At 37.8% G+C, this 21,985-nt stretch overlaps 1 protein-coding gene and 2 long non-coding RNA genes across 3 annotated transcripts in view; all 3 read right to left on the reverse strand.

Moving 5' to 3' along the window:
• Positions 1–1,031: 1,031 nt before the first annotated feature.
• The window catches only part of LOC134753212 (uncharacterized), a 61,452-nt gene continuing 40,498 nt past the window's right edge, over positions 1,032–21,985 (reverse strand). Inside the window, exon 2 of the long non-coding RNA XR_010128800.1 lies at positions 1,032–3,125. This is a non-coding gene — a long non-coding RNA (uncharacterized LOC134753212). The remainder of the gene's footprint in view (positions 3,126–21,985) is intronic.
• LOC134752987 (uncharacterized) overlaps positions 4,897–21,985 on the reverse strand; it is a 39,164-nt gene continuing 22,075 nt past the window's right edge. The window contains exons 16-17 of the mRNA XM_063688747.1: positions 6,728–6,858; positions 4,897–5,701 (exon numbers count right to left, since the gene is read on the reverse strand). Coding sequence (XP_063544817.1) covers positions 5,570–5,701; positions 6,728–6,858 — 263 coding nt within the window. The 3' untranslated portion in view covers positions 4,897–5,569. The remainder of the gene's footprint in view (positions 5,702–6,727; positions 6,859–21,985) is intronic.
• On the reverse strand, positions 12,607–21,622 carry LOC134753096 (uncharacterized). The gene is made up of 3 exons (XR_010128787.1): positions 21,284–21,622; positions 16,665–16,842; positions 12,607–13,065 (listed from the first exon to the last, which is right to left on the reverse strand). It is a non-coding gene; the product is annotated as an uncharacterized LOC134753096 (long non-coding RNA).

Below are 21,985 nucleotides of genomic sequence, written 5' to 3' on the forward strand. Positions count from 1 at the left end.
TGTGTTTTTCTTTCTACTTAATCTGGCTGGTAACCTACATACATATAATCACGCCTATTTCCCGAGGGGGTAGGCAGAGATCACGGATTTCCACTTGCTACGATCCTGGCATACCTCTTTCGCTTCCTTCACTTTCATAACATTCCTCATACACGCTCGCCGGTTTAGGGTGCTCTTGACCTGGCCTTTCTTCAGGATTTCCCCGATCTGATCAGAGAAAGTCCGAGGTCTGCCCCTTCCAACTCCCGTTTCTACCTCTCCCTAACCTGGTAACCTATTTGTGATTAACAAGATCTTATGGCATATCCATAAAGCACCGCAACGGTTATTAAAGCGTCATGATTTCATAGAAGTATGAGGTTTAATATAACACTTGCACAGTCTGCTATCAAAATCGCTGCTGAGTTAGCTTGGTCTGAATCTATGGACTTATTTAAAAAAAGTTATCAAGCGCTTAAATCGTCGGCAAATCACAAATTAGAAATACGGATTTATTTTTTTAATCTTTATTGCACAAAAGAACACAATTGTAGACAAACGCGGACTTAATGATATAAGGCATTCTCTACCAGTCAACCTTCAGGCAAAGCAGATAATTTGTAGAAGGGACAAATATGTTGTAAAAACCTATAATTTTACCCAGAAAATCAAAACAGAGAGCACTGTCAAGCTGAGATATGTACAGTCAGCTGCAGAGAGAGGTGCATAGAAATTTGTTTGTAAGGGGGGGTCACCTCTCTAACCTCTCTCTGCAGCTGACTGCAACGGTGCCTACCCTTATTAATAGAGGAAGTATATGCAGTGAGTATGCACTGTCTGAGGCGATGTCGCGTGGCACGATTGTTCCTTGGATCTTATTAAGCTGATCTAATGCCCTAGCCACGAAATTAACTCTTGGCTATCCCCCAAAAAGGGAGGGGGGAAAGGCGGCTCCAGTTCGACACTGCAATGCAGCTGCCGCTTGCAGTATCAATAGGAATTATACCTTAAAGTTTATATTATTAGATGACGGATTGATTAAAAAACAAAACATATAACTAACATATATTTATCAGTACAGTAAACTGATCACAAAGTTAAGATATGTGTAAAATATCATATAGAAATAGATCACATACACTTAAAAACTAAAATGGGTAAATAAAACATCTAATTCCAATAATAAATACCAATTTGTCAGATCTATTTTAGTCTAGAATTTTGGATTTTGTCTAACTAATTAATTTAATAATCTAAATTTGACCATGTTGACATCCATCAATATTAGCCGGAGTGCTCGAAATATCTAAAAGCTGTAACAGACGGGCGTACCGGACCGTCACCTTGGTCCGGTCCAAAGCCTGACCGATCGAGTGGAAGGTGGTCCGCCGTAGGTCCGTTAAGGGCGCAGCTGTAAGTGAGAGCGAGAGAGATGCTGATCGGAGCAAGGTCGAGGTACGCCCGTCTGTTACAGCTATTGAAATGCACAGTACCTTGATAATTATTAGTGTAGATGTGTTTATTAACTGTAATAGACGTCATATATTAAAGAAAAAGTGACGAAGTCCTTCAGTGGTGAAGGCCGATTTCGAACCAACGTCTTTAGCTATCGCGGCTAACGCCATGAACCTCTAGGGCACCTCGCCACGGCGGTACCCGTCCCAATTTCTCGACTATATGCCATCTGCAGATGTGTTTAGATATTTTTAAGCGCTGATATTGATGGCGACAGTCCTAAAAACCATGGAGTTATTTACAAAATTTAGGAGATCAGTCAATGACATAATGATACAGAACACTTTCAGAAAAAAGAATTACTCAAATCGGACCACGGGTCTCGGAGTAATCGGTGAACATACATAAAAAAATAGCCACAACAGAATACAATACAGAACCTCCTCCTTCTATGAAATTGAAGTCGGTTAATAAATAGAAAATCACCGTCTCGAACGTGATTCGAACACAGGTTTAAACATAGTGCAATTTATTTAGTTTCCTTGCAATTAAAGTAAAAAGGTAGGTAATGAAATAAAACTATGAAAACGGATTATATCGCGTATATTGAATTTATAATACATCCCGACGTTTCGAACACTTACAGCGTTCGTGGTCAACGGGTGACTGAGAAAAAAATTACAAAGTGTAAAAATACCCACATACTAACATAATGAACAATCATAGACTACAAACTTTAAGGCTGGTTGTACATGCAAAATCGGTTCATAAGGCTAGTACAACCAGCCTTAAAGTTTGTATTCTATGATTGTTCATTATTTTAGTATGTGGGTATTTTTGCACTTTGTAATTTTTTCTCAGTCACCCGTTGACCACGAACGCTGTAAAGGGTTCGAAACGGGATGTATTATAAATTCAATATACGCGATATAATCCGTTTTCATAGTTTTATTTCATGAGTAACTATCGCGGTAACCGAAGACAATATTAGGTAGGTAATGCATTTTATTCTCGATTCTCAAACATTTTTTATGATCTCATTGTACAATCTACTATTATGCAACTGTTTTATTGATATGACTGACTTCCAAATAAACGAGATATATATGTACAAAAAAAGTTAAATTATAACTACGCTACATAATATAATATATCACATTGACGAATTGCTTCCACAAGGTGTAATAACAAATATATTGGACTGTTTATAGAACTAGCTATTTAAGTTGAGAATAAAATGAATGATCTATAAAAGGAATCACACATAGGTAACAAAAAGTATAGAATTTACAAAGTGTGCGTGACTTCCACTTACTGTGCTATTATATATTAATCAAGAAGTTTTGGCTTTAAAAAAAGTCCTTAAATGTGCCATTTTCAACCAAAAGGGTACTTATTGTCGCTTGTCAGTAAGGCGCTATTTCCATATAGCTTCAATTAGAAATCAACCTTATCAACCAGCGACAATGTGGTACCTTTTGGTTGAAAACGTCACAAATGTCCTTATATTTATTAAGTTCTATTAGTAATAGAAACATAATAAACTTACAGAAAAGCTGCAGGTTATTAATATAATTACGAATATGTCAGATCTGATTTCATCAAATAAATAACACTAACCTTAAGGTATAAGGTATTAACTTATAAAAATGGACAAATACTTTTGGCCAAAACTATACCTCGAATAATCACTCGGTATAAATTCACGGTAAAAATCGCTACTCATTTTTTTTTATGATATAGAAGGCAAACGAGCTGACGAATCGCCAACTAAGATAAAATAAATAAATAAGTCTGAAATTAAAAACTGTAATAGATGTCATATATTAAAGAAAAAGTGACGAAGCCCTCCAGTGGTGAAGGCCGGATTCGAACCGGCGTCTTGCCCTTAGAGCTGGACGCCTAGTCTTACTAAGATGGCATATAGTCGAGAAATTCGGACGGGCACCGACGTGGCGAGGTGGCCTAGAGGTTCATGGCGTTAGCCGCGATAGCTAAAGACGCCGGTTCGAATCCGGCCTTCACCACTGGAGGGCTTCGTCACTTTTTCTTTAATATATGACATCTATTACAGTTTTTAATTTATATATAGTAGTGTGACTACTTAAAAAGAAACACAAATCAAAATATTAAATAAAATAATTTGATTTGTTCCCAAACTTGTTCAAGTCTGAAATTGTTAAAAAATAGAAATACTTAAAAATAACTGACTTAATTGCTTTAAGGAGTATTAGTAAGTTTTTTTCGCAAATATGTATGTATCATTGTACCCATACCCACTGTTTTGCTTAAAAATATGGGTTCGTGATTCAAATATTATTTGGAAATCCAGAACATTTATTAATTTCAAAAGTATTTATCACGGTTTTTACTCACTATTATTTTTAGTCGCTTTTGGCGACATGTTTCGGATTCTTTGGGAATCCATCCTCAGGCACGAGTGTCCGCGGCGGTTGTACGTCGTGCACTCGTGCCTGAGGATGGATTCCCAAAGAATCCGAAACATGTCGCCAAAAGCGACTAAAAATAATAGTGAGTAAAAACCGTACTGATAAATATTTTGAAATATGTCTCACGATAGTTTAAGTGCGAATTTCAAAAGTATTTTATTAAAACAACTCTGTATGTAGTTGCAAGACGTTTTATTTTATTTGTGGTATTTTATAGTTTGGAATTTCGAATCATAATTTAACATTAACCCTGTGTATATTTTTTATTTAGGTTGGACTGCAGATACTACAATACTTATACATATTTTATTTCGTTTTAAAACGCGTTTAGTGGTCATTCGTTACAAAATACTTACATAATTGTATAATATCGGTAAAATGTACTCAAAAATGTATCACTTATTAGTTATTACGTATCCTATAAGTCAATATTCTAAAATTCACTAACCCTGCCTCTAAGTATATGATACGTATAAGTGAAATGTTCATGTAAAAAAAACATATTCAGTATATTTTTTAAATAGATACAGAATAGAACAATCAAGCAACTATCCGTCTTATTACAAACGCAATAAAGTCTTATTTTGCTCAAGTGTATTTTCAAAATGTACATATTCGCTTTTTCAAAATTTTAAATACACAAAAATTCGGACATCGGAGAATTTCTGGCCACTTATTATATATGATAACAAGGTTACTTTGCTTTAATTTCATCTCTAATATTTCATTGTTCATGTAACTGTGAAATAAATAGCCTTTACAATGCATGTGCTCGAAAAGTGCGTTTCCTACGGAGCCATATCATGCGGAAAGTACTACTTTTCCGCACTACTGAGTAGTTTTAGGATACTTTTTTTATAGTTTTAGGATACTTTTTGCTCCTTATATTTCTTTCTTGCTGTGCATGTGCGACAGCACTAGCCAGTAAAATATCTATAGGTACCGGGGCGAGTCTCTGCGCGGTCTTGTGGGTAGATGAGTCGCGCATTTGTTGCATAAATAGCTATTTCACACAATTGCTGCCAGCATAACCAAACTGTGACATGTCATACCATTATAAACCATATCTTAAGTCAAATAAACTTTTCTAAACTAAAAGTCCGACATTAGAGATTTTTAGCACATTAGTTATTTACATTATTAAGATCATTTAGCTTCAGTTTCACCTGTCAAATATAATTACTTACATAATTATGAAAATTGTTAAATCTCCATTCACTGTGCTGTTGAATTTGCGCGTATTTTCAAAAGCAAAAATCCGACATCAAAGATTTTTAGCACATTGGCTCTTCACATTATTATGATCATTTAGTTTCAGTTTCACCTGTCAAGCATCATTGCTATAATAATTATGAAAATTGTAAAATCTTCATTAACTGTGCTGCCTTATTTGGGTGATTCAACTTTTTCTCGTCACTCGTTGCGTACGTTACGTTCTCCTGGGTCACTCTAAAACCTGATTTTTAGGGATTTAAATTCACCAAACACGCTTTTTTTGTATTTACAAACCCTTTTTCATAAAGGGTCATCTACCAAGCGTGTCAAAAGGTGTGTACAATTTGTTCTAACAAACTGTGCTACTGTTCTCCTGGCTGACGGGACGGTAAAACAACAAGAAATAGTTGATCCACCCATTTCTAAAAAAACAACCAAAATATTATTTACGTGCTATTAGATTTTGAGCCTCATCTCAAGCCCAGTAGAGTCTTGTTTGGCTTGAGCGCGGCGCGTATTTTCTTGACAAGGGCTGATGGTTGAATAAGAACTGATACTTCAGTTCCGTGGGCGGATATGCGGTTCATCTCTTCTTCGCAACCCTGAAAAAAAGTGACATGTGCCATAATCCGATAAACCCGAACAGTACCGCTATTTCTCAACTGTTTACAACTAATATTACAAGCGGAAGGAGTTGAAAGTAGAGTTCCGGTTATAATAATAGTTGAAAACTGTTGAGCAACACATTTAGTGTTAAGTACTGATAAATCCGCTACTTGTCGCTAGATGGCGACTACGAAAATAAGCAGTATTTTGGTTACAAGCAGGGCCCGTACATGTCATGCTATTAGCTAGCCATACACGCACGGATTTGCCCGTCGGATCTGCCTCAAATATGTGTCTGGCGGACACATCCGTCAATTAAATTAAGTTAAATTTTTTTATTGTCGGAAAACAAATGATCCATTTTTTTTTGTTAGTACATTAAATTATTTATAAGAAATCTTAAAAATAAATGTTAGTAATAAATAAATTCTAATGTACCTATAATTTAAAACTTATATTCTAAATTTGTTTTGACAAGCTTGACTAACCCAAATATTATGGGACAGTCAAACCTGTCAGCTACAGTCTTCAGAATACGATTGTTACTGCCTCGCAGTCTGCTTAACAGTGATGCTACCTTCTTTCGTTGGATAGCTTGAAAACTATCAATCAATCAATGTGTGGCGAGAAATAGACACAGATGGGCAGCGGACGGGCATCCGGCGGACAAATCTGTGTCTATTTCTTGCCACACATTGACGGATGTGTCCGCCAGACACATCTTTCAGGCAGATCCGACGGGCAAATCCGTGCGTGTATGGCTAGCTATTGCCAAAAAAATTACGTCACGCTGCATTGTTTAGGCAGGGCGTTTCGCGTTAGGACCATTTAGAGATCGATGATTTTGCGTATGAGTCATATAATACAGGGTGGCTAAAAAATAAGTGCATTCCCGTTGCCAGGAGGTTGGGATTATACTGAGCAACTTTTACTATGGGACCAACCACGAAATCGCGAAAAAAATGTTTACCCTCCCTAGAAAATGGATCAGTCAAAATGTATGAAATAGCCAAATTTTATACCTTGAGCAGGCTGAGCGGTTGGTTGTTGACCTCAGTGAGGGCCCAGCGGCCCGGTGGCGGTAGCCCGGCGCGCGCGCACACCGAGTGCGGTTCGACGCTCGTTATGTTGCATTCGCTGTCCAGCTTTATACCTGACAAAAATAAAGAGATAATCAATGTAAACATACTTTTAGCACAGATTATATAATACTAGTACAGATACCCAATCCCATAGTAAAAAAGCGCACCGTCCTAAGTAGCATATACTTGTAGGCTATTTTTTAGTTCACAGTAGCGAACTAGATGGCGCACGGAGCTAATACAACTCTTACGACTAACATGCGTTGAAACACCTCTCTTGCGACATCTGTTGTAGCTTCCACGCAATAAACCTATTGGTCACATTCACTTTTAAGGTAAATTATTACTAGATGGCGTTTCAGATATCAGCGACAAAATTAAAATTTATTTGCATGATTTTGAAGTTTGATTGGGTACTTTAGTAAGGCGTCAAAGTTTCGTTACAAACACTAATTAATAAACTAGTGGATGCGAAATGACTGCCTTTAGTATAAAAACCAGTGTCGCTAAACTCACACATTCATAGCCATGTTAAAATACATTACACACTTACAAAATTGCTTTGATTCGTAGCAACTTTCCATACCAATAGGTTATTACCGGTTGACATTTCTCGAACGGTTATCAACTGTAGGCTACACGAGCGACGGTCTAAGGTATAATGTCAAAGTTATAAGACATACGACTTTAATTATCTCATTCATCTCACAAAACCTCACTCAACGTTCACCTAATACAACTACTGAACACCAGATGGCGCTATTTTTTTATAGTTTTAAAATCACTTACTTATTATAGGCGAGAAAAGGGCTAAAGAAACCAGTATAAGTAAGATCTAATTACGCATGGTTTGTTACGGATCTCACGGTCACGTTACACTGGTGTTTTCGAGATCTCTACACGCCTGCGAGTAGCTAACCGTTGGGAACTTCTTTCATTCGATGTAGGGAGGGGACAGTGTAATCCGAGTGTTTTATCGATATTTGTGTGTTCGGTTAGGAATTGATATTTCATTACCGTATGTTTTATAACATTTAGATTATATTTTATTTATGATTATAATATAGGTAGTGATAATCGTGATTGTATGAAAAATAATATGTAGTACAGTACAACAAATATCTAACTAAACATTTGTGTCTTATTTATTGACCAACTAGGTTGTTAATGTAAACATTCAGATTCAGATTCAGATATTTATTAATAAAATTTAGTATTTTACACGTCATTTTCAGTATAATAAATAGTTATATTAAATTATCACTAATTAATTTACATTTTTAGTATACATTTTACAAATATAGGTACTTAACTTACGTATCTATTTTTATGTGGTTGGGTTGGCTGCCCTACTGACAAAGTCGTCGATGGTATAGCACGCCAGTTCAGTTAAGAGTGCCCTGAGTTTTTTTTCAAATGTTGTATCGCTTGCATCAATTATTTCGGCAGGAAGCGAGTTGTACAATTTTGCCCCAACAACAGCGAGTGACTTTCTAGATTTAGCTAGTTTACGTTGTGGGACAACTAAAAGGGGTCTCCGTCGGGTGCTTCTTTCCCTGGTAGTAGAGGAGACATAGTTGTGTAGATTTGCTCTTATATACTTGCACGCAGTGAGGACATAGACACTTGGAAGCGTAAGTATTTTCAATTCTTTAAATAATTCTTTTGCAGGATGGTCGTGACACTTTCCTGTTATGATCCTTACTGCGCGCTTCTGCATTTTAAAGGGTCTGTCACGATCAGCTGCCAGGCCCCACAGGTCTACACTTTGCGTTAGTATTGAATGGAAATATCCATAGTACGCCTTAAGTAAGTTAATGCGCGATAGGGTAGGCGCGAGTCTGGATAAGGCATAGCACGCTGATGCTAGCCTGTCACATTAAATATATCTTAAGGTTAAATAGATAAAATCATAGTTATTGTTGTTATTTTGCAATCACAAATCTGCAATTACCTATGTCAGTATTCGTCTTTAATAATTTGTAGCAGCATTTAAGCTTAATCTAGACGGGACAACCTGATTCAATTGTCAAATTAATTGTATGGTGTGTAAGCAAACATTAAACTGGATCATCGATCCCATGCCTATCAAATCAGGAAGGGGCGCTGCAAAATTCCAATATTTGACGTTAGTTTGCGTGGTAAGAAACACTTTTTATTAATTTAGTGAGCCCGAATGTCACAAATAATTACTAAATTAGTAATTAAGTTTTAGGCGTGTGGACGCTAGATGAGATCAGATGTATGTCAATTTTATCCCCAAAAATCTTTCTCTAAGAAATGCTGCGAGCAAATGGTGCTTTATTTTTGGGGAAACTAATTTTCTTGCCCAGTAGCATTAATCCATTTATTTTTAATATCGGCATCTTTTGGAAATCTAAAACATTTAATAATAAAGAAATGGAAAATATAAATCGTTTATTCATGGCACGTTGCATGCATTGTACGCATAAGTACATTAAGTACCTAGTCTAATTATATTAACGATGAAAATATGATGGGTGTAAAAAACAAGAACAAATAAATGTATATAAAGGAATACAAAGGTTTGAAAGGTTGCCATGAAATGACCCCGACTTAACTTAGTGCTTGATGACCAGAGCTGCCATATTTACTTATAGACATTGATTATCCCAAATAATAATTTATTACCTACTAACCAAACATCAAACTTGAAATATCGTACTGTTACGATATTTCAAGCTTTAACTTTATCGATATAAATATCGACATTGCGCAGCATTTAAGTTATTTGACATTTAGGATAGCGAATATTCCAGATAAACGTAAAGAATAGTGACAAAGGATTATGAACTCCAAGTTTAAACAAATAAAATATAGTTTTACTTAACGACAATCGTAAATAATGCAAAATAAACAGACTTTTCGTATTTATCGGATTATATTGTAAGAAATAACCACCGGTGATAGGAGATACCTCCACGTGAAAGGTTTTTTTAAACCGCTGTGATTTCTGCAGCTTAATACTGCACAATATGGCATTTTAAATTTAATTAGGTATAAATTTTTGTTAGACGAGCGTACGTATGACGTGAATGTCATTCGAGCATGAAATTTACACAACAAACTGAGCATAGTCTGTGCATAAAGTGAGTCGACCGCTCGCTACTATTACAATTGTGGTATTTTCTATAAAAAGGGACCTTATTGTCGATGGCGCTTACGCCATTATTAACGATGCTCCGATATAAATGCAATGCCGCGCGACGCTGTGCGGCGTAAGCGCCATCGACAATAAGGTCCCTTTTCATAGAAAATGCCCCAATTACCGGTCGGTGTCGGTACCTACTACCTAGTACCTACCCATCGTTTCATCGTCTAATTTGTGCAGTAGACACGCGAGAGTCAATTAGCGTGACTCGCGCCATAGAACATTGTGCTAGCCTCGGGCCTCGCCGCACTTGCCGCTCTCGCTCTCGCTGGGCGACTGGACGAACGGGTGTTGCTTTGCGTGGTTTTAACTCTAAGATTGCATTAAAAAATGAAACGCAGAAAACTTTTTTTTAGGATTTATGGATTTTATGGACTACTACCTAAGCGTGTTTTGTGGCTTATTCAGTGCGGCTACCATGAGTTGACATTAGAAGTTTATGCCGATCGCAGTCTATTAAGCTCGTACCCCTATAATATATTTTTTAATACAGTTGCTCAAAAAGTGCTACTTTACGTAGCTGTTTAGCGTGCGGAAAGTTGGTATTCGCTTCGCTTTTTACTTTTCCAATTTTTGAAATTAATACTTGTTTTAATTCATGACTACTTATTGATGAGTGTTAATATTAGTTTCCTTTAAACGTCGTAACCAACATAAAAACCTACTGTTAATGTAAGAATACGAAAAATATACATATTTCATATTTTATTACTTACCTCTTTATCATTATAACACGTTTATTTTTTAATATTGAAAATTGAAAAACCGTTCTTAATAAGTTGTCTGTATGGAACGGAATAGCTCTGGAAGGTAGAGGTAGGAATAGCTGCCGAAACGCCTGTCAAAGAAGAAGCGTTTTTTCTTACTGTTTCCAAAGGCAACATGCGATATTGTTTTTATTCCTTACTTGTTGTTTTTCTTATTTGCGCCGTTTTCAACCAAAAGGGTAGTTATTGTCGGTTGTCAATAACGTTGGTTCTTCCCATAAAGCTTCAATTTGAAATCAACCTTATCGACAACCGACAATGTGGTACCTTTTAGTTGAAAACGTCACATTTTATCGCAACTGTATTAAAAAACGTCGTTCGATACACGTGCGGAAATGTCATTCTTCACTCGTCCCGAGTCTTGCCACTCGCCTACGGCTCTTGGCAAGATATCTCGGTACTCGTAATGACATACTTTCCGCACTAGCATCGAAATGTACTATAAAGGCTCCGTCACACACGCGCGTTTTGCGGACGGAGCGGACGCCGGCGCGACGGGAGCGCTTTCATTGCGCTCCGCTCACGCTCCGCCCGCAAAACGCGCGTGTGTGACGGAGCCTTTATGCGGTTTTCACCTATGAATAAGTAGGGTGATTCTCGAGGAAAGTTAAGGATGGTTAAGGCGTATAGTTTGTTAAGGTTTTGTGTAAATTGGTTGAAATATGAAGATATTTGCTAATGAAGTCAGCTTTCATTGGTTTACCTACTAAAAAGTCCGCGATGGCACGCGATGATGTATGTCTATCTTTTAAGGATAACTTACTAAGTATACCCATTCTTATCTTCTACAAACAGAAACAGATTTCATAGTATGTGGTATTTGCAAAACTATTTACACGGATACAGTATTAATAATTATCAAATTAAATACGTTAGTTCTATTAAGCATTTCATACAGATTACAATGGTCTCATACAAGATACAATTAAAATGAATATCTCAGGAGTAATCGTAAATTAAAGTTTCACTTCGACCCATATATCTTGTATGAAATGTTAAAGACGCTAACGTCCGTTAGTTGCCAATTTTTACCACCTTATGCGCTGCGATCGTTTTACTTACCCCCACCATAATCTTCGCACGGTGCCAGTTAGCCAACATGAGGAAACAACTCAAAATTTGCATCAAATGCTTTGCCACTTTGCTCAGTAGATAAATAAAATACAACTGTCCCATATGTTTCTTAAACATATATAGAGCCTTCAGAACTGGTATGTCAAAAAAAATATCCCTACCTACTTTTAAAAAACCGGACAAGTGCGAGTCGGACTCGCCCACCGAGGGCTCCGTACTTTTTAGTATTTGTTGTTATAGCGGCAACAAAAATACATCATCTGTGAAAATTTCAACTGCCTAGCTATCACGGTTGATGAGATGCAGCATGATGACAGACAGACGGACAGAGGAGTCTTAGTAATAGGGTCTCGTTTTTCCCCTTTGGGTAAGGAACCCTAAAAAAGCAAAACATGATAATATCAGGTTCTGTGTGATTCTATTTCTTAAAGATAAACACAAATTGTATTCCTATAAGTAAATTGCTAAAACATAGAATTAAATAAAAACAACAACAAGAAGTTAAGGAGGATATGTTTATTTTTGATAGCTAAAGATAACCGTGGAGAAGACAACCTGTCATTTAATGCCTCAAATCCCTTATAAGCATTTGATTACCTTATTTGTGTTATAGGCTCGCTCGCTCACTGAATACATTGCAGGTTCAATATAATGACGCATTCAGGGTGTTGTTGCGGCTGCCGCGGCAGCACCCTGAACGTCTGGCATGTTTGCGCACGCGCACGTGGACGGCTGGACGGTTTCCATGCGACGCCACACAAGCGCTGCGCCGCGACGCTTTACAAAGTCTGCGTCAGCCGCCACACTCATAGCCTCCTGAGCGTAGTAGCGGGTAGGTGGGACAGTGGCGTAGTCAGGAACTGGGCCTCGCTTCACAGACGCACAGCTGTCCATAGCCAAGACACGACAACGGATGATCGCCCTACACGGTGAGGCGCGACAGTCTCCAAAGCAGAAATGCGGACGAGAACTCCCACATGCACCCTTCCACAGGAAGGGTGTCGAATGATTAGGAATAGATTAAGCGCTTAAATTTATTAATTTCTTATTCTGATTTTTTTTCTGCAATCGCCTATGCTTCATTCTTTCTTTCTTTGGTATCTTCAATAACAGTTTTTAATCTTTTACAATTCGGTGTGTCGCTATCGGCTGGTCGCTTGCGTTTTTTCGGTGTCGTAAATATTTCCTCCTCATTTTCTTCTTGATTTTTAACACCAGGGTAAACTTTTTTGGTGTTAATACTTTTAATTCTGTCGGTCCTTGGCCTAGAAAAAAAAATAGGTACATAATATTGTAACGAACTGCTATATAATAATATACCTACTATTTTTTAGGGTTCCGTACCTCTAACGGAAAAAACGGAACCCTTATAGGATCACTCGTGCGTCTGTCTGTCTGTCTGTCCGTCTGTTACAGCCTATTTTCTCCGAAACTACAGGACCAATTAAGTTGAAATTTGGTATACATATGGAAGTTTGTGACCCAAAGACGGGCATGAAACGTAAACAAATACATTTTAAACACGGTGGCTTTTGGGGGGTAAATGAGAAAATAAAAATAAAAAAGTTTTCAAACTATATCGTGTTACATACCAAATGGAAGAGCTCATTGTGAGAATCTGAAATATATTTCTTTATAATTTTAAGATAAACAGTTTAGAAGTTATTCAAGAAACGACCATTCCCTCCCTTTATCTCCGAAACAACTGGGTTAAAAATGTTGATAAAAAATACACAAAATAGATCTTTACACGCACATAGGAAAACCTATTATACATGTGCAGTCAAGCGTGAGTCGGACTTAATTACTTAGTTATTGATCCGACACCTACGGGTTTTTTAAAGACATTTCACATAAAAAATACATTGTTTAAATTGTGTAATGTACGGGACCCTTGGAGCGCGAGTTCGACTCGCACTTGGCCGGTTTTTTTTTATCAGCGTAATTTAGTGTCCCACTGCTGGGCAAAGGCCTCCCCAAAACGCTGCAAATTGTGTTAAAGTTATGAAAATCGGCAAGATTGATCTTTAGTCCATATAAATAAATTTGACCCGAAGCACCAGAAAAAAAAACAGGAGTAGAGTCCTATCGTAACGTGTGTAGTATTCAATAAAAGGGCATCTTGAGCCGGTTCTAAAAATATATCACATCATTACATTGCAGTGACGATAATTTTCAAAACATACCAAGTTTGGGCTTCTTCAGATACGATACCGTTGAATAATTTTTTGTAAAGTATATTCTGGGTATAATTTTCTTTTCTAATCATACGCAATATAATCCATTTACAAACAATAATTAAAACTAATAATCTAAAACTAATAAACTAAAGGTCTAATATGCGCCTCCACCCTGCATCGTACCCGGCTCAAAAGTTCCCATGATGCCTGCAGCATTCCCTCGCTGCACTGCAATTGAGATCTGTTGAACCAGGTACGATCCAGAGCGGGGGTCGCATTGTAAAGTATATCTCAAATAATACCTAATATCCAAGAAAGTAATTTTGAAAATAATTTCATTAGTTTTTTTTAACTGGACAAGTGCGAGTCGGACTCGCCCACCGAGGGTTCCGTACTTTTTAGTATTAGTTGTTATAGCGGCAACAGAATACATCATCTGTAAAAATTTCAACTGTCTAGCTATCACGGTTCATGAGATACAGCCTGGTGACAGACAGACGGACAGACAGACAGACAGACAGCGAAGTCTTAGTAATAGGGAACGAGACTTATGGCACAGAATAACTAATAGTACTACCGTACAGAAAATTCACTCCTTCACAAAAGCCAGATTTAGGTATAAAATTATACCTACACTCGCCGCCTGCAAGCAAAATTGAAACTTATAACCGCGCACGAACCGTGAATCTTCTTTGCGCGCCGCAGTTTTATGACCGAGCTGCGAGTGTCGGCACGGGGTTGTCACGCGACAAGTTTTTGTACCTATACCTACTGATCTATTATTTTTAAGATAAATATGTAGGAATTACAAACGTTGATTCTGTAAACATAAAATTTTTAGCCGGAGATAGTATGTCTGATTCTCACGGAAGTAGGTATGCCACATAAGTACTTATTCCTTTGAAAATATGTCGGTCAATATAGTCCGGAATTTTAAAAAAATGTTTTTTTCTGCTTCTTGGTTCTTCCGTTTATTCAGACATCCGTAAACAGAACATTATCTTTTATACAGATTAGATCGCGATTTAGGTTTCGAAGCCATTGCGTATTTTCAAATTTTTCAATTTTGCGCGAGCGCCACGTGAGCACGTGACACGACTATCGTGCGAGCCGAGCGGCAGCCCACTGCCATACACCTGCCCGGGCGGTGCGCCGGCCAAATATACCTAAACTGCGCAGTGACACCCCCCTGCTTATGGATAGTCTCGTAAAATAGGTACTGAAGCAGAACTGTTACTTTGTAATATTGAAAAAAAAAAAAAAAACAATGGAATTATTTTCAAAATTTCGTTCTTGGGGTTAGATATGAGGGTATCACGAATGATTTGTACCTATAGTATATTATACAAAAAAAAACTGCCATATCGTATCTGAAGTATCGTATCATATCGTATCTGGGAGGAGGAGGACTTGGTAGGTATTGAAAATTATTTTTATTTTTATTTAAAACACGTGACTAAAATGTAATGAGACATATTTTTAGTACCGGCTTAGAATGCCCTTTCATTTAATAGCATACACGATATAATAGGTTTCTAAACAAAAACAAATTTCTCCTGTTTTTTTTGGTGCTTCGAGTCAAATTGATTTATACAGGGTGTCCCTTAGCCATTGGACACAGCCGAAATATACATATGCATTAGGGTATTTAGAACCAGTATACAAAGTAGGTATCATAACAACGGGTGTAGCGGTTACGAAGAAATTAACAAATTACGATTTTTTACTTTAGAGCAGCCTGATGTATGTGTTAGTAGCTCCTGAGGTAATAAATAGTATGAAACCTTCTTCGACCTTTGTGATTATCTTTTTTATTTATGACACTAATACGATTCTGACTTTTGACAAATGTCATCATTGCCGTACATTTTCGAACAAATTGTCAACAGCACTGCCAATGATTAATACAGCATGTTTATTTTTGTTGTCGATTATTGGAAATAACTTTTGTTTGAACATTTATTTTTTTATCTTTTGTTCTAATTAAAAAAATATTAACGTTATAGAGCATTAACAAGTTTTGGGAACAAATCAAATTATTGTATTAAATATTTTGATTTTGTGTTTTTTTAAGTAGTCACACTACTATATATAAATTAAGAACAGTAATAGATGTCTCATATATTTAAGAAAAAGTGACGAAGCCCTCCAGTGGTGAAGGCCGGATTCGAACCGGCGTCTTTAGCTATCGCGGCTAACGCCATGAACCCCTAGGCCACCCCGCCACGGCGGTGCCCGTCCGAATTTCTCGACTATATGCCATCTTAGTAAGACTAGGCGTCTTTGACCAGCTCTAAGGGCAAGCAGTGCGCGCTTGCACCTCCTAAACGAACTCCTTACGGATTTACGTTGTAGCGAGAGAGACTGGTGCTGCCATCTATGAACAAGTTTTGGAAGTTATAGAGCATTCCTGAGAAGTAACCCTACGTGGGATTTCAGGGTCTGTCGAATGGCTAAGGTCACCCTGTATAGACTAAATATCAATCATGCCGATGTTCACAGCTTTAACACCATTTGCAGCATTTTACTGAATTTCGAGGTGAACCGCCAGGACTATACCGCGAACACCGAAGTTCGCAAACGGGCATCTTTTTTCACATCACCAACAAAGACACTGAATATATACATACGATAGGTATAGGTAACGACATGCACGAGCTAATTAATTATAGGTAATCACATACCTTCTGATGTTGACGCAACTGGTGAATCTGGGAAGTTCTCTGTCGATGGATCTCCTTTGTAATGGACAGGTACGGCTAACTTATTCAATCATTTGAATGAACCGCTTTTCGAAATGATCAATGCAGACATATTTGTGACGAAGAGCATCTCGAGACAAGTGGGCAATGGTCATGTTACCTGAAAATGATATTTATTTAAACTCTTTTTTTAGTTTTTTGTCAAAAATTTCATTTTTGATAAAAACTTTTATTGCTGACTGTAAGTACTTCTCTTGCGTTGCCTGTGGAAAGCCCAAACCCAAACACAATTAGGTGGCGTTGTTTTATCTCAGTTCCAATGGCCACCTCCTGTCTCCGTCATCAGATCAGCTCGATGGTACCACAATATTGCATTGTCACCCTTCTTACATATGTATGCAAATTTTCAGCTTCATTGGAAACCGGGAAGTGGGCCTGGGCCTAAGCCTAACTTGCAATACTTGAATACAGACGTCCACCAGACGTCTGTCTGTGTCTACACTACACAGACAGCAACAAGACAGGTGAAACTAAAAAAATAAAAAATAAAAATAAAATATGTTTTATTGCTTATACCAGAAGAAAAATATAAAAACATTGCACAAGAGCCAAACCAAAAAAAAACATAGAAAACATGCACAGAAAAAAAAAAGAAAATTGAAACAGTAAACTACATCTAGGTCTGTTTGTGGTATAGGCAATGGGTACCAGTCTCAGCTTTTGCTAGATATATGTTGATATACCCAGCGCTGATTTTCAGACGGGCCCCTTTTGGTCGGTCGTTACACACCATTGCTCAAACCAGTATGTACCTATACTGGTCATATTATATATATGCGATCGGCGCGGCTGCTTATAGCTGTGTGTGTGTGTGTGTGTGTGTGTGTGTGTGTGTGTGTGTGTGTGTGTGTGTGTGTGTGTTTGTGTGTTTGTGTATATATATATATATATATTTTTATTAGTTATATTGTTATATTAGACTTATATTGACCGGGATATAGACCGTGATTACCTTTTGTATTATTTGTGAGCTCCCGATATTTCGACGCAGTTACATGCATCATGTTCACGGGTGACTGAAGATAGCGGGTGGGTGTCAAAGTTGTGTAGACAGCGCTCTGTCTACCCTCATTCTTGCGCGTCGGCTGCGTTCACTTTCAACGTTACCAACGGTCGCATTCACACTTGTTGGTCCGGTCGCGTTCACACTCGTTGGTCTGTCCAAACACACTACACTCACGGTGTCACTACGCGTGTTTGATTCGGATATCACTGGTTTTTTACACAAACAAATCACAGGATTCCACACATTTGACAGTTTAAACCCATCTTCACGATTAAAATTTTTGTATTTGTGAATTTCAACGGCTTCTCTTACCAATCTTGGTATATAGTGGCGTTCTGTCGAAATGACCTTGGGACTATGCAACTCGATCCAGTGATTTGTACCCGACTCAAGGAGATGCTGAGCAATAGCTGACTTGCGAACGTCATTGTTCTTGACCGCAGCAATGTGTTCTTTAATTCTGCAGGCAATAGTGCGTTTGGTCTGCCCAATGTACGAACTACCGCAGCTGCACTCAACTTTGTATACACCAGGTTTTTCCAGGGGAAAATTGTCTTTGGGCGACCGCAGAAATTGTGCAATTTTCCTGTGCGGGGTGAAGATAGTTTTTACAGAGTAGTTATTTAGTATTTTTGATATCTTGTCTGTCACACCCTTGACGTACGGCATAAACGCTGGCTGTCTCTCAACGCGATGAGTAAGGCGCTTGGTTTTTGTGTCCCGCTTGTCCATGTTAACTCTGTAGCCATTCATCCTCAGGACACTCTGAACATGGTTCAGCTCCTGGTTTAGATGTAGCGAGTCACACAGAGCGTGTGCTCGATTAGTCAGTGATGCCACAACCGAGTTTAACTGTCTGGGATGATGGTGCGAGCTCGCGTGTAAATAGCGGTCCGTGTGAGTCGGTTTCCTATAGACTGAGTGTCCCAGCATGCCACAACCTGTAACATTCAGTCTCACATCCAGAAACGCAATACTCCTTTCTTGTTCCATTTCCAATGTAAACGACATAGATCGGTGCATGCTATTAAGGTGTCCTAGCATCAGTTCAGCTTCCTGTTTACCACCCTTAATTATGCAGAACACATCATCCACGTACCTCTTCCAAATTTTAACGGGAACTGGGGGCGCAGAAAGGGCTAGGTGCTCAAAGTGTTCCATCCAAATGTTAGCCACCACTGGACACACATACAACACAACGTTAACATGGACAAGCGGGACACAAAAACCAAGCGCCTTACTCATCGCGTTGAGAGACAGCCAGCGTTTATGCCGTACGTCAAGGGTGTGACAGACAAGATATCAAAAATACTAAATAACTACTCTGTAAAAACTATCTTCACCCCGCACAGGAAAATTGCACAATTTCTGCGGTCGCCCAAAGACAATTTTCCCCTGGAAAAACCTGGTGTATACAAAGTTGAGTGCAGCTGCGGTAGTTCGTACATTGGGCAGACCAAACGCACTATTGCCTGCAGAATTAAAGAACACATTGCTGCGGTCAAGAACAATGACGTTCGCAAGTCAGCTATTGCTCAGCATCTCCTTGAGTCGGGTACAAATCACTGGATCGAGTTGCATAGTCCCAAGGTCATTTCGACAGAACGCCACTATATACCAAGATTGGTAAGAGAAGCCGTTGAAATTCACAAATACAAAAATTTTAATCGTGAAGATGGGTTTAAACTGTCAAATGTGTGGAATCCTGTGATTTGTTTGTGTAAAAAACCAGTGATATCCGAATCAAACACGCGTAGTGACACCGTGAGTGTAGTGTGTTTGGACAGACCAACGAGTGTGAACGCGACCGGACCAACAAGTGTGAATGCGACCGTTGGTAACGTTGAAAGTGAACGCAGCCGACGCGCAAGAATGAGGGTAGACAGAGCGCTGTCTACACAACTTTGACACCCACCCGCTATCTTCAGTCACCCGTGAACATGATGCATGTAACTGCGTCGAAATATCGGGAGCTCACAAATAATACAAAAGGTAATCACGGTCTATATCCCGGTCAATATAAGTCTAGTGAAACTAACCGTGAATCATTCAAAACTCTATATTGTTATATTGTTTTTTATTTATTCGTTAGATAGTTAGGGGGGGATTTCCTTTCTGTATTCTTAGTAAATGTACTTTAACCAGTTTCTTGAATTTTAGCAACGGCATAGGAGTTCTTAGTGGTGGTGGGAGATCATTCCAAATTTTTGTTGCTGCGTACTTGAATCCTCCCCTAAAGAACTTGGTTTTATGTTTAGGTTAAATTAAGCTTGTATTAAAGAGGATTTAATGCAAAAAGGTATTTACTACTACTTATGCAAGGCAAACATTGTGTCAGCAAACAATTATTAAATTATAAGAACAAGAACTTTTCACTGGTACATGTAAATATTAATATTAACCAACTAAAATATGGCTACATACTTTACATATAATATACAAAATATCAACTAATATTATTTCCATATAAATAACTGCTGGTAGCCTAGCGCTAAGAGCATGCAATTTTCCATCCGGAGGTATCCCCGGCTTGTACCAATGAGTTTTTTATAAGTTATGTAACTAACTAACTCTTCATTAAAGGACAATATTTATGTGATCTGTGACAATATTATGAGAATCAGCGGGATTGGAAAATCAGCGGGAAATCACTTTCATTAAAACTAGTGCCTATGCCAATAGTTAGAATTAGATGCCAAATGTACATAATTTCCATTGTTTTTAAGGCTAAATTAGATGCTTGTAAAATGATGTAGGTGGGTATTTGGAAAACTTGATTTCCTAAACATCTATCCGTGTTGAATTATGTTTCATACTTAAAGTTTAACTGCCCATAATTAATACTTTCCAACACAAAAGACAAAAATAAAATTTCACAATGCAATGGATTGGAACACCTTTTAATTGGCATCTACACAACGATACACTAGGATTGCATGATCTGTGACAATAACATTATTTGTCACTGTATCTCTGTAATATGTAACATACCTGTTACCACAAAAAAATTATAATTTATTGAAACAAAATCTGTTTAGGTATATTTTATATCAATAGACAAATATGTACATTGTCAATACAACATACCTAAACTGCAAACACTTTTTAAGAGGAAAGGGGATGGCCGTATCTCCATACTATGTTAGTCCCCATTTTCCTCTCTGGATATTGACATTATGGAAGATATTTTTACATAATTGGATGTACATATGTATATTAACCATAGCTATGCTCCTATGTTTGACTATTTTGAAAATTAGGAGCGAAAACAGATTTCATAAAAATTTTTTTTTTTTTTTTTCTCTTATAATACTTAATTAAAAATTCGAAAAAATCTAACATAGCTGTGGTTTATATACAAAAAATTGTGTCAAAATATTCTCAATAATGTTAATATCCAGAGAGGAAAATGAGGACTACGTTTGTATAAAAAGGCGATTTCGCGCGGGTCCTCCACTTTCGTCTTAAATCAATTATTGAATTGGTTAGAGGAAAGTTTAATGTAAGAAAGCTTTAGAAAGTAGTAAAGACTTACCACAGTTGTCAATCCAAGTTTGCAATCGAGCACTGTCGCCAGTTGGGAAGCGGAACATCGACTTCTGACCGGTCATGGCCTTGCATTGGTAATACGAACACGTGGGCGGCATTTTTCTGCATTACTTCTGTTTTCGAAAGCGTACGGTACGGCGTATCAAATTGTAGCGGATTTTCGAGTCCAAATCCAAGCCAGGTCGTCGTGAGTAATTGTCGGAGTCCTATTAATTGCCAGTCGCGTATGTGGAATGTCCGTCAAAAGTCCGTTTGAATGCCAGGTCGTCGATTGCAATTATTGGTTGCAGGAAATTAGTAAATAAAAAGGTACCTAAGGTGCGCGTTTGACTCGGAAACCAAGCGAAGTGAAAACTCCAAAAACTGGATTCTGTTTACAAAGTATTCTTGCGTTTTGATAATGCAGTAGTAAAAGACATTGCGCTTTGCGTTTTTAATTTGTATTTTAACATCAGGCCTACTTTAAAACACCCATTTAGATTATATGTATTCACCGGTCCCTTTTTTACATTTTGTGATAATTTTCGTAATTTATAACTTATACGTAATTATTTGAAATCAAACATAACATCACACCTTAAAAACGAGAAAACGAGAAACAAAACGCAGGATAGATGGATGAAACGGAACGCACACACTCGTCCCGTTTTGATGAACATAAACAGAGGGCCTACCGCGAAGCACGTTC

The sequence above is a fragment of the Cydia strobilella genome, chromosome 26 (genome assembly GCF_947568885.1).
Source record: "Cydia strobilella chromosome 26, ilCydStro3.1, whole genome shotgun sequence".
Classification (NCBI taxonomy): Eukaryota; Metazoa; Arthropoda; class Insecta; order Lepidoptera; family Tortricidae; genus Cydia; species Cydia strobilella.